This window comes from Delphinus delphis, chromosome 14 (assembly GCF_949987515.2).
Source record: "Delphinus delphis chromosome 14, mDelDel1.2, whole genome shotgun sequence".
In the NCBI taxonomy this organism is placed as follows: Eukaryota; Metazoa; Chordata; class Mammalia; order Artiodactyla; family Delphinidae; genus Delphinus; species Delphinus delphis.
The window spans coordinates 36,432,695-36,446,200 of record NC_082696.1 but is presented as its reverse complement, the minus strand read 5'-3'; the positions used below and the strand labels follow the sequence as shown (position 1 = coordinate 36,446,200).

At 40.6% G+C, this 13,506-nt stretch overlaps 1 protein-coding gene across 1 annotated transcript in view; it reads left to right on the top strand.

Moving 5' to 3' along the window:
• The first annotated feature begins 6,517 nt into the window (after positions 1–6,517).
• The window catches only part of TPD52L1 (TPD52 like 1), a 99,831-nt gene continuing 92,842 nt past the window's right edge, over positions 6,518–13,506 (top strand). Inside the window, exon 1 of the mRNA XM_060030544.1 lies at positions 6,518–6,715. Within this exon, the coding sequence (XP_059886527.1) occupies positions 6,697–6,715 (19 nt within the window). The 5' untranslated portion in view covers positions 6,518–6,696. The remainder of the gene's footprint in view (positions 6,716–13,506) is intronic.

The following is a 13,506-nucleotide window of genomic DNA, read 5'->3' as shown; positions in this document are numbered from 1 at the left end:
TTTAGTGAACCTTATAACATATTCTTTTTCATAGTACCATATATTTTTTGTTTTATCATCCACTCTTTGGAATCATAACTTTAAAGGACGTTTAATGTTTTCTAAGTAAAGAAATCAACTTATTTAATAATTCACTCAGATCTTTTGGATTTTTGCAAATTTATGATAATCATTTTCCACAAATACATTTTTGTGAATATTTTTTTCTCTGTGTGTATATATATATGTATATATATATATAAAACACATATATATAACACATATATATACACAATTGTGCAATATCTTTAAATTCCATATTATTCTAAACTTGAGCATTTTTTTAAATTGTATTTATGCTTTACCTCTTATAGTCACCATTTGTTTTCCATTCCATTCTGCATTTCTGACCTTACATCTAGATTCATTTTCTTTTTTCCTGAATAACATCCTTTCCTATTTCCTGAAGATTCGACAATCTCACAAGTCAGTACAAGCCAGCTACAGTACTCCACTGGTTTCATTACTGTATTTTCTAAAGTCAAACCATCCTGGATTGCTCGGTTTAACCTTGATTGATAAAGTGATAAGCACACACACACACACACACATTTAATATACTGTTGTATTTTATTTGCCTTCATTTTATTTAGAAATTTTGCATTGATAGTAATAATTTTTCATAATTTTCTCTCCTAGGACTGCCTTTGTTGGGTTTGGGTATCAAGGTTACAGCTGTACAAGGTCTTTTAGAGTCTAGAGATTTCATCCCTTTTCCTATTGTTGGTGTTGTAAGTTATTTTCCATATTATTAATTTTGATTATTTTTGATGGATAGAAGTTTTACTTTTTGAAGCCAAATATGTTCGTTTTTCCCTTTCTATCATATCTAAACTTTGAAAGTACTTCTCAAACTGCAAAACCTAATAAATACTCAGTTATATTTTCTTTTAGCTTTTCTATGGCTTAGAAATATTTGATATTTTAATTTCTGTGGAATTACTTCTGATGTATAAGGTGAAAATTATACACCTTATACACCTGTATAAGGTGATGTATAAATTGAAAATTGTCAGACTTCCTAATCAGAACCTTAAAAGAACTATTAAAAACTCTTGGATTTTTTTCCATTTTAAAAGTAAACTTCAAAAAATGTTTTGTTTAGTCTTGGTAAAACCATTTCACAGATTTTCATAATAGATTTTTTTTTAAGTTTTGAAATTAACTGAGAACAACTGTATATGTGAACAAAAAAAGAAAATTTACAGATTTTTTTTACATAAACTATGTGTTTGATTGAAATTAGTGAATGTAAAATGCAGTTAATTCCAAAGTTAATTATAAGTTAATACTATATGAGATATATTTGACTTGCTAATTTTTCCTGTACAATTTGCTTCATCAGCTTATTATAGGAAAGTTCCCTGGAGAAACAGATTTCTCCTCACTCATGAGGAAGTCTTACTACCAAAAAACAAAAACTTCTGAGAGAGAGCTCATGAAAATGTTTTCCTCTGAACAATTCATATATGCTCATTTTTATTCAAAAGTTTAAATATTATCATTAGAGTATTTGATCAATTGAAGTTTATAGTGCTTTAAGAAGTTTTCAACTCCAAAATGATTCTTTTTAATAATTACTAATTTGGGGTTTATTTTTTCTTCTTCCACAAATATGTTGGCACTATACAGTGTATATTATATATACACTAGGCAATATACAGCATTTCAAATCAAATTTAAATGGCTTTATTCCATTTTATAGTTTGCAAAATGAAAAGTTAATACTATTCACTCATTCACAACCCTAGCAGAGCTGATTTTCTGATTGAGTCTTAAACTGAGACAAGCCTACCTACCAGCCCAGGTCCTTGAATTTGACATAAGCTGATGTAACAGTTTACGTTGACATGTTCTTATTGACTTATTGCAATTTTAATGATCAATTTGTATTGTCTATCACATTTGTTTAAGACCCAGTTTAGATTAGTGTCAAAGTCACTTTGAAGTTTTAGAAAATAGCTATTGTGGTCACTAAACAATCCTTTGCCATTTGCGGCATTGTCTGTGGTCTATCCTGTGGCCGTGGATGAGAGACGTGGGCTGTCATTAAGATATCACCCAGATTTCTGTTAACAAAATGAACGAGCCTCCTGGCTCCTGTAAGACCTTATCAATAATCTCTGTGACGTTCTACTTAACCTTTCTCTAATTTTTCAATGTCACTTGTAAACAACAAAGCCAGAAGTGTACATTGTGTTTGAAAAAGCGGGGCCGATACTTGCTTTTCCACTTTTGCTTTACGAGAATGGTGTGGTCATATCCATTTATCTAGAGGTCAAACCCTGGCTAAGGCGGCCACTGGAAACACAGCCACTAACCACAAGAGCTATCTAATCAGCAACAAGCCATCTTGGAGCCTTTTGTAAAGAAATTGCACCTTTGAACCAACCTGAGGGCCCATATAAGTAATGTCTTCCCCATCCTCCTTGTTACCCGTCTCCCAGGAAAAGAGATTGGGCTAAGAACACTGTCACTGTAAGGTCAAGTGTGTAGTTGGGCAGAACTTATATGAACACGTTCAACCTCAAAAAAGAGAACGAGGGCTTCCCTGGTGGCGCAGTGGTTGAGAGTCCGCCTGCCGATGCAGGGGACACGGGTTCGTGCCCCGGTCTGGGAAGATCCCACATGCCGTGGAGCGGCTAGGCCCGTGAGCCGTGGCCGCTGAGCCTGCGCGTCCGGAGCCTGTTCTCCGCAATGGGAGAGGCCACAACAGTAAGAGGCCCGCATACTGCAAAAAAAAAAAAAAAAAGAGAACGAACTTCTAGCACTTTCCTCATACAGAGTTACAGAGAAAAACCACAGGGATCATTCTGCCTTCTCCTTCTCTTCCCCTCTTTCTTTAGGAATGAGGTAAAGCCCCTCTTAGTCCTTTTTCGGATAAGGCGTCTGCAGATGAGGAGTGATGATGATAAGGGAAGAAGAAAGATGACAGGAAAGTTCCGGAGCAGCTGTGTGCGGAAATGTTGGGTAAGGATCCCTCCCTGGCTAGGTGCAGAGGGCTCTGTATACTGTGGGCCTCCCTATATTACACACGGTAAGCATTTCTATTCATATGATTCTATTCATAATGACCTTCAGGAAAGAGTTAAAGTCATGGTTCTCACCAGGGGGCAACTTGGCCCTCCAGGGGACATTTGGCAACGTCTGGAGACATTTTTGATGTCACAACTGAGGAGTTGCTACTGGCATGTAGTGAACAAAGGCCAGGGATGCTCCTATCCATCCTATAGCACAAGAAAACATTAGCAAGTGAAAAATAGCAACAGTGCTGAGGTTAAGAAACTCTGTATTAAGACCTTAGAAAATTACTACTTTTTTTTTTAAAATCTTGGTTATAAGTAACCAGGACTCGTTTAGGCAAGACTGCTGAGTACACCTTCCCTTTGGACACTTAAGATTTCCACTGCATCCCCACCTCTGTAGAAAGATCAATTCTGGAGGAGCGAACCAGGTTTTCATTGACTTAACCAAACACCCTCCCGTTGTTTTCCATGTGGAGTATCTACAGGAACAAAGAACAAGAGGTTGAAGATGGTTGTTCTCCTAAGCTTTAAAGATGTGAAGGAAATTCATCATCCTAAGTGGCAAGGAAAAAGAAGGACATAGCACAGTCTTCCTGGCCTAAACCATTATGTGGGGAATAACACCGCAAACCTGGTTAATTCCTTCATCCTGCAAGACTCAGGTGAAGCAAGCTATCTCCTCCCCCGTCTGAGTTAGGAGACCCCCCTCATTTCTCACATGCATACTCGACTTAACTCTGGTACAGACTTATTATATTGCACTGCTTTATAAAGCATCTCTTTACCCCTCCTTCTCACGAGACCATAAACTCCCCGGGTAAAAAGGATCATGGCTCTGCCTGTATCCTCAGCATCTAGCACAGTCCTTGACACATAGAAGATATTCAGTAGCTGTTTCTGAATCAATATCGATATTTCATTATTATGAACAATGATACAAGAGTTTAAGAGGGCAGACCTTAAAATTTCATAAATCAGAAAAATAAGTCAGAGTTTAGAAGAAGTTTAGATGACTCAAGCTAGAACATCGTTAACTATTTTTAGCTCCTTTTAACAGCTAAGAGTCAGCTGTAACCTGGTGTTTAATTTCCAGCGTAGAGAGGACCAGAACGACGGAATAGACTCTAAAAAGTGATTTAATCACCAATTCTGATTCATCACTTTGTGCATCCATGGTCACTATCACCAAAAACCATTCCTCTATAGATCACCTATGCCTAGTGATCTATAGAGGAATTTTTTTTATATAACTTTATTTATTTTTGGCTGCATTGGGTCTTTGTTGCTGCGCTCGGGCTTTCTCTAGCTGTGGAGAGCAGGGGCTACTCTTCATTGCGGTGCACGGGCTCTAGGGCACGTGGGCTTCAGTAGTTGCAGCACGCGGGCTCAGTAGCTGTGGCTCATGGGGTCTAGAGCGCAGGCTCAGTAGTTGTGGCTCACAGGCTTAGTTGCTATGCGGCATGTGGGATCTTCCTGGACTAGGGTTTGAACCCATGTCCCCTGCATTGGCAGGCGGATTCTTAACCACTGCGCCACCAGGGAAGCCCTATAGAGGAATTTTAATGGCACTGATTACAAATCAAGGACATCTTCAACATAACAAAAAACACTAATGTGTTTATACATGTGCCAGGCAATCATGAGTATTCCTTCTTTCAAGCAAAAATGTAAGATTCTATTAAGTTTATTAGACTATATTCTGAGAGTAACTATAGAACCTACTAGTTAGTTAATTGTTTATTCAATAAATCTTTTTTTAGCTATGAATTTGTATAAGGCTCTTTGGCAGGAAATATGAGAGGCTCAATATAAGACCCACACTGGACCCTGACAGACTTTACCATCTAAGAGAGAAAAAAGACTGAGTAATACAGCAAATCATTCAAGAGCAAATGTAAGTAAATACTACATTGTCTTTTGCAGATGAGGATGGTATAGATGGGAAGAAAAGGGGAAGATCTGTGACAGCTAAGGACCTGAGGAGGTGAGACAGGAGGTGATATTTCTTAGTCCCTGCCAGGCTTTCTAGTCACATTGCCAGGTCAGGCCAAGAAGAGAACTGTGAGTTTCTAGTCTTTTCTCTGAAAATATGACTGCTTCATCAACTTACAGATACAACCCATGGGTTTCAGATTAGAAAATATATCCACAGTTGATGCTTTTTATTTGCAGATTCCATATCTGTGAATTTGCCTCCCCACAAAAATTTATTTGTGACACCAGAATCAATAAAGTGCTTTCATGGTCCCTCCCGGACAGGGGTAGAGGCCTGAAAAACTTGGGTAAACATGTGCACACCTCCCAGCAAAGGTCTAAAAAGGCTGAGCTCCACCTTCTTGTTTCAGCACTCAGATTAGAAACAAGTGCCCTTCTCACAGACTATAAACAGGCTATTTTTGTGTGTTATGGAGGGTGATTTTGCTATTTAAAACGATCCCCAAGCCTAGTGCTGAAGTGCTGTCAGGTATCCTAAGTGCCAGATGGCAGTCTGTGCCTTAGGGAGAAATGCATCCATTGAATAAGCTTAAGAAGTTTCATTCAGGTTTCCTAAGTTAAATAAGCTTAATAGGGCTGTTGACCGGGGAGCTCAATGTTAATGAGTTAACAGCATGTATTAAGTGATGTATCGTTAAACAGAAACACACATAAAACGGTTATATACTGATCAGTTGACAAAAATTTGGGGTCCAGAATGTCAGAGGAACCTAGCATTTCTGTATTTCTACCAGGAGCAATGATTCCTTACTGTAAATCCACCCCCCTTCCTCTCCCCAGGGCATTGGCCCACTGTGCTGCAGCCCACGGATCTCGCCATTGGCCTAGCAACATCATTCACAATAAACTGTCCCATGAAAACAAAAACAAAACACACACACACACAAAAGTTCATCTCCAGTATTCTGACACCAAGTGTCAACTGTGGAACTTTCTTCACCTAGGATATTAATTCATAATTTTTCTTTTTGTTGATGATTGATACCCTTCCCTTGATTTAAACGTACACATTATTTTTATCCCACATGCCCAGTAGTCATAGATTCCAGAGCCACTGGATCACTTGAGTACATAAGTGCCACTGTTTAATGAAATATGTATATTCAGGTCTGTAAACTTAAACACGTGACTTGGAGTGCTACTTGCAGACGATTCTGACGGTTAAGTATTTACATGGACCATGGTGATATCCAAAAGAAAAATGCTTTTAAATTTGTGGATTATTTCATTGAACTATATAAAATGGGTATCAATAAATGTATTCACTAAAAAAAACCCAAATACACAAAACAGTGAAGGTACAGCCGACCTCAAGCCTTCGTAGGGCGGAGCACGCGCCCACAGCCCGGAGCGGGCGCCGTCCGCCCGATGCGCGGAGCGGCCGGCAGGTGGCGCCCAGCGGTAGGCTCCCTCCCCGCGAGGCCTGGGCCAGGTGGACTGGAAGGGGCGGAGGTAACCAGAAGCGGGCAGCTGAGGCCGCTCCGCGGTCCCCGCCCTTTCAGCGCTGCGCTCGCTACAAGCGTGCAGGAAGAGGACGCGAGCGGCTGTGTCAGCTGCGTTCCGAGCTCGGGCACCGCTGCTGCTTCTCTTCCAAGCGCCGGGCGCCCCCGCCGCGCTCAGTCCGAAGTCGGCCACCATGGAGGCGCAGGCACGAGGTGAGTGGTCGCCGACCGCCCTGAGGGTCAGGCCCTGGGGAACGTAAAGGCCCTTTCCCTGCATCACCTAACTTTGCTCCCGGACCGAGCTGATGGGTGACCGCACCACATGCCCGCAACTCCGCTCCTACCCGCGCTTGCGGGGCAATTCCTGCTCCCCAAACTCAGGACTTGCTGTGGGGCTGGGGACCAGTGAAGGACGCATTAAGTGCAGAGGACCCTCCGCAGGGAATGCGCCAGCGGAATGCCTTACTCCTTTCCCAGCCCGTCGCCCACACGCTTCCCGAGCCTCGTGGGCGCCCAAAGAACCTGTTGGGCAGGGACCGGAGTCCGTGTTTCGTTCCCTTCTCCCCGCGGGGAGTAGCGGGGAGCGCTACGCCTCCTGCCCTGAGCGGAGGGCTAGCGTTCCGCAGCTCCCAAGTCCCGGGCTGAGAGCGGCGCGCGCCGCGGCGCTGGTTCCGCGGGGACCCGGCTCTCCCGGCTACGCGAGGGGTTTGCAGGGCCGGGACCTGCCTTCCGAGGCCGGGAGAGCGTTACCGCCCGCTGATCTTCAGCAGCTCGACACGGGTGTCCCTGTTTCCCACGGTCGGGAGCGACTTCTGCCTCCCCAGGCGCGCAGGGCCGCCGGCCACGGTCTGGCCGCCACGCTCCCAGCTCCTGCGGTCGCCCGCTCGAGGAGCCCGAGACCGCTTCACCAAGGGCAGCCTGGTGTCTTGGGGTCACACGCGGACGAGGGTTAGGGAATCCTGAAGGAATCGTACAAGAGTGGAAGTAAATGGTCGGTGGAAAGAAACAGAGGTGGGCGGAGGTGGAACAGGAGACTGGTAGGAAGGACACTGACTCTGGGGTCTATCTTGGGAGCAACGCCAAGAAGGGATCGGGGGCAGAGTTCAGCCTTTAAAACAATCACCACCACCTTTCTAACACACTGCGGGAAATTCTGTGAAGGCTTTTTAAAATAAATAAAAAACCCGTTTAAAAAAAAAAAGGAAGAAGAGGTTCATGACCCTATGTGCTCGCCCTTTAGAGGCCAAGCGTCTTGTATGTGAGCGACTTGGCAGATACTGGGGCCTGGAGCCACCCAGCAGGTTCGCTGCCAGGATTACGATGGTCTGAACAGTACAAACCATCCTCGTTCTTATCATCAGCCAAGATCCTGTGCATAAAGCTGCCAGTTCCAGTATTTTTTCCCGCACTCTCTAAATAGGAAAGGAGAATTCAACCAACGGTTGTTGGTCAAATTCAAACGCAGAGGTCAGGTTGGAGGCCTTCACTCCTAAGCTGAAGCAGGTGAAACAAGGCTGGAGCTTTCCAACCTGCTTTGCAGATTAGAATTATTTGCAGTCTTAAATACAGGCCCTGGCAGATTCCAGACCAATCAAATTGGAATCTCTGGGCCCTGGGCATGGGTATATTTGAAATCTTCCCAGGTGAATCTGTTACTCAGTGAGGTTACTCACGCAGTGAGTGAGTAACAGAATCTGTTACTCTGGCACAGCAGATAGGAAACATTCATCAGGTTACTGAAACTACAGATTGGACCCACCAGTGTTATTCGTTTGCTTTATGTGAGAAATATACTTAACAAATATTCCAGTGCTTTCCTTGGCCAAGCACTGTGCTGGAAGGAACAAACCCGGCCTTGATCTCTGCTTCATGAAATTTACAGTAGAGGAAGAGATGGACATTAATTTGATAGTTATTTGATAAGTAAAATGTAAAATTGCAAGCATCTTAACGATAAGAAGAGGGCCAGAGTGTAGCAAGAGCCTGAAAAATCTCCCGGCCTAGTAGGTGATAATCAAACCAGCAGAGTTTGTTCACTGTGTCCCTGTTTCTGCTCTTTGTGCTTTACATGTGTTGACTCATTTCTTCTTCACAGCAGTCTCATGAGCTAGGTAGTGTTGTCCTTCCCGTTCTCCAGAAAGGAAACAGGTCAAAGATGTAAATTTCTTGTAACATCAAGTTCGAGATCTTCTTGCCCCTTCACACGTTACTCTGGCTAAATGAATTGCCTCTTAGATTCTAAGAGAGTCCTGTGATTTCCTAAATGCAAGTTTCTATCCTCAACACCGTTTATTTTAGAATTATCTAGAGTGGGGATGGCTTCTCTTTCTGCCTCTTGATCTAGAGAAAAGCAAAACTGAGTGAGGTTAAGTGGTCAGCTGCTGATAAGATATCCCCATGTACTTTGCAGGGGACCACCCCCCCACACAAATGCTATGGACATGATTTGCACACATCGCTCCATAAATGCAGCAGCGGGTCCTAGAAACGTTTCCCTAAGTGAAATGCTGCAGATATATTCTTTGACTTTGGTAGAAGGTAAAACACAGAAGTTGGGTTAGGAGCAGAGCCATTCCACGAAGAGGGCCTGGAGAACAGTATGCAGTGAGAGGCCCACAGGAGGCCAACGTCGCCAGTTGTTTTCCTGGTAGTAGAGAATTTGCTTTCATAAAAATGATATATTAGACAGAGAATTTATTTAGGAATGTAGCATTTTCCTGAAACATATGGCAGTCCTTTAAAGTAAAAAGTTCCTGATCTTTTTGAACTACCTTTCAATATTTCGTTACTCTAGGAAATAACTTTCTGTCTTTCCCATTGTCTTTAATGTTAAAAGGCAAAATTTCACTTCACACTTGTATGTATTCAGATTAATAATTGTATTAGTGTCCCATAATTGCTGTAACAAATTACTGCAAACTTAGTGGCTTAAAACAACAGAAATGTTTTCTCTCACAGTTAGGAGGCTAGAAGTCCAAAGTCACTATCACTGGACCAAAATTAAGATGTCAGCAAGGCTTCGATCCCTCTGGATGCTCTAAGGAATAATTTTTCCTTACCTCTTCCAGATACTGGTGGCTGTTGGTATTCTTTGGCTGCATCTTTCCAGTCTCTGCCTTTGTGGTCATATTGCCTTCTCCCTCTGTCTCTCTTTTAAGAATGCTTGTGATTTCATTTAGAGCTCCCCTGGGTAATCCAAGATAATCTCCCCATCCCAAGATCCTTAACTTCATCACATCTGCAGAGACCCTTTGCCCATATAAGGTAACATTCAGAGGTTCCGGTGATTGGGACCTGATATCTTTGGGTGCCATTATTCAGCCAAATTCCAGTAACTATTTTTATATTCAGACATTCTGCTCAGGAGGATTCTCATAAGTCCATGAATGACATAAAGTAATAAACATCAGATTAATCCTGTTTGCAGATTCCATTAAAGTGAAAAGGTCATATTTACCTTACTTTCTACTTTGCTCAAAGGACATTTATTTGCACTCATCTTGTTCCAGGAAGAACTCAGGGCAGTTTATACAGATACATGAAACAAGGTAATGTAAATTACATTACAGCAAGGTAATGTAAATTAGAAACAGATGAAAGACAACAAGCCAGGATAAGAACAGAAAATGAAGCAAGGAATGAGCTCTAGAAAAATGAATACAGTTACAACCATTTTATTAATATTCCATGAAAACAAATTCTTGCTTTGTAAACAAGGCATTTTTTTTTTTTTACAAAGCAGTAAAATAATCCCTTCTCTCATAAATAGCAACAGGTCAAGTCTCTTATATTGTAGGGATCAGATACCCAAGGAAAAAAATCTGTTTTCCACATTTCAGGCCATATAATCATAAACCTCAAACTGTGGAAGCTAGGTATTACACATTTTGATTAATGACTTTTGAAAATATTATGAAGAACATTCTTAGTGTCTTCAGAGCTACCTTCTATTGTTTTATTTTCCCTCTAAATAAAAGTTTTAAAGTAATTAGTGATGTTTATATAAGATAAAGTCAATCATTTGCAACAAATCATGTACTATTGTTGCAATTAAACTTCTTATGAAATGGAGTCATAACAAATCATAGATATTATAGTATATTGGAACCTATTTTGAATTGCATTCCCTAATATACACCTTGTTTTCTTGATACTCTTGCTAGACAGAATCTGAGAAGTTGCTTCAAAAAACTTATAAGCAAAAGAGTCCGTTTTTCTGGCCAGTCTTAAGATTTGGTACTTAGGGAGCTAAGTAAATAATAAATAAGTATCGATACTTTGACAAATAATGATTTGTCAAATAAATATTTCAACAAATATTTATTGATTACTATAGTAATAGCAAATATTCAATAAGCACTTACTATTGAGAGGTAGCAGGGGATAGTGGTTAAGATTCCAGAATCAAGTCAAACTGCTTGTATTTTGATCCTACCGTGGTCACTTATCATTAACATGACCCTGAAAAATGTATTTGATCTCTCTGGGCCTTGGTTTCCCCATACATAAAGTGTGGAAAACAATAACAGCTATCTCACAGGATTGTAATGAGGATTTAACGAGTTAATATATGCAAAGTGCTTAAAACGGTACCTGACACTTTGTAAGTACTCTGTAAACATTTGCTGATGTTTTTAGTAGCAAAGAACTTTACATGCATTATCTTATTGAATCTTTTAATGACACCATGGGATAGATACTATTACTTTTAACTCATTTTATAGACAGGGAAAACTGAAGGTCAGAAAAATTCAGTGAGGCAGGCAGAATTCAATTGCAAGTCCATCTGAGTCCAGAGTGTGAGCTCCACCACTATCCTACACCATTTCTCAGTATGTGATGGGCAGTATATGCCAACGGGAAGCAAAGATGTGTTTGATTGGCATGGGTCATCTTTCCAGGGAGGGCAACCAAGAAGAGTCATTCCTATGGGTAATGGCACATAGAACTAACTAGATGATATATTTCCATCTCATTGGGACTTTTTGAGTATTAAAGTACTAATTAGAACTAATTCACAATGAGGGTGATAAAAACAATAATACTGTATTTTTTTAAAGTGCCAGATGCCATGCTATTATGCACTTAAAAAAAATCATGTTATTACTAAATACAACAAAGTCAAGAGGAAGGTAATGCTATTTTCGTTTTACAGATGAAGAAACTAAATGACAGAGTAGTTGCACAACTTCCTTTAATTCATAGATCTTGGATGTGTTGGAGCCCAGATTTGGAATCAGAGAGTTTGACTGCACACTTTGGGATTTTATTAATATTCTATACCATCTCCTTAAGTTGGTGTGTATAAGTGGTCAGTGTGCAAAGTTAAAAATAATAGATTTTTCTTGACATTCTGTATGGTCAAGGGGGTTTTAAAAGGGCAGAATTTAACCATACTGTCGATTGCATATATGGGCAGCGTCTAGGTCTGGGCATATGACCCAGATTAGCTGAGGTCTGCAAGAATAAGCCCTGTATTATGGCAAGTTGGGGTAGGGGTGCTTATGTAGCAACCGCTGGCTGTTTTAGTTCTGTTTTCAAGATGGGAAATTCTGTAAAATCACAGGCCATGTGATGCTTAGAACCAGTGCGGAATTTTATCAGCAGCTGCAAGGAAAAGCCATTTCAAAGGTGGAATGGTTCAAATATGTCATTCCACTTCGTGTTCACCTATATCTCGTAATCTCAGGACTTTAAAATAAATAAAAGGCATAGGATCTACCTGCTTGTCTCCACAAAGTAGGATCTGTACACTCTAGATGCCCGCTAAAAAGACTCATCTCAAGGAATACCCAAAAAAGAAAGATTTTTATAGTCTCATGAGTATTATAATTACTTGTTTACCCCGGTATGTTTTAATTTAACCGTCTCCCAGCATGTTAGCACAATACCTACTTTAAGAAGGTACCTAGTGGAAAAAATTGAATGGTCAGAGGGTTTGTCCTTAAGCTACTGTAGCAATCTCTGTGTTAAACTTGTGTGGTCTAAAATGGCAATTGAAACAAACTTATGGTTACCAAGGGGGAAAGAGGGGGAAAGGATAAACTGGGAGATTGGGATTGACATATACACACTGCTATATATAAGATAGATAACTGATAAGGACCTATTGTATAGCACAGGAAACTCTTCTTAATACTCTGTAATGACCTATATAGGAAATGAATCTAAAAAAGAGTGGACATATGTATATGTATAACTGATTCACTTTGCTGTACAGCAGAAACTGACACAACATTGTAAATCAACTATACTCCAATAAAAATTAATTTTTTAAAATGGCAATTGAAGAAAAGAGGGTGGCAGTCCGAGCCATCAACCTGGCTTGCTCTCCATGTATGTGGACATTCATCATGACTGCAATTTTGGAAGGTCCCCAGCAACACTTTGAAGCCACCTTTTAAACTTATGGAGTTAGGATGCAGTTAAGAACACGTAAAGGATGACCCCAATCTGTGGATTTTCCAGCCTGTCATTCTGCTTTTCACTGAATATTTTAGAAATGAAGTGTAATTTATTTAAAATCTATACATTAAATTAAGAATCACTATTAATGTACCAGGGAAGGCAGTAGGACATTTTAATGAATTTGAGTTGGCTAAATGAAAGCTTTGGGTCCTCAAGGAAAGATGAATTTTAAATAGTTTCTCACAGTGTGAGTCGTTTATAAGTGTTACATTTTGATGCAGAGGGTGTGAAATTCCCAGAATAAAACCACAAATCTCCAAGAGTACCCCTTCTTCACCACCATATTGCTTCTTTCTCAAAAGACAGAAATCTGACACTTGACTATTTGTGCTATAGCCAAATGATGTACCACACACTGAAAATGTGTGTATATGTTACACCTCATCTCCAGACTTATCCATGGTTATTTGCACCTTACGCAAATTACATTTTCCCTGCTGTGTATCTAAAACATAGAATCCTCCAAGCCCTTGGAAATTGCAAAATGCAATTTTCTTATAATTAGACACCTCTTTTGTCAATCAATAACAAGAGCA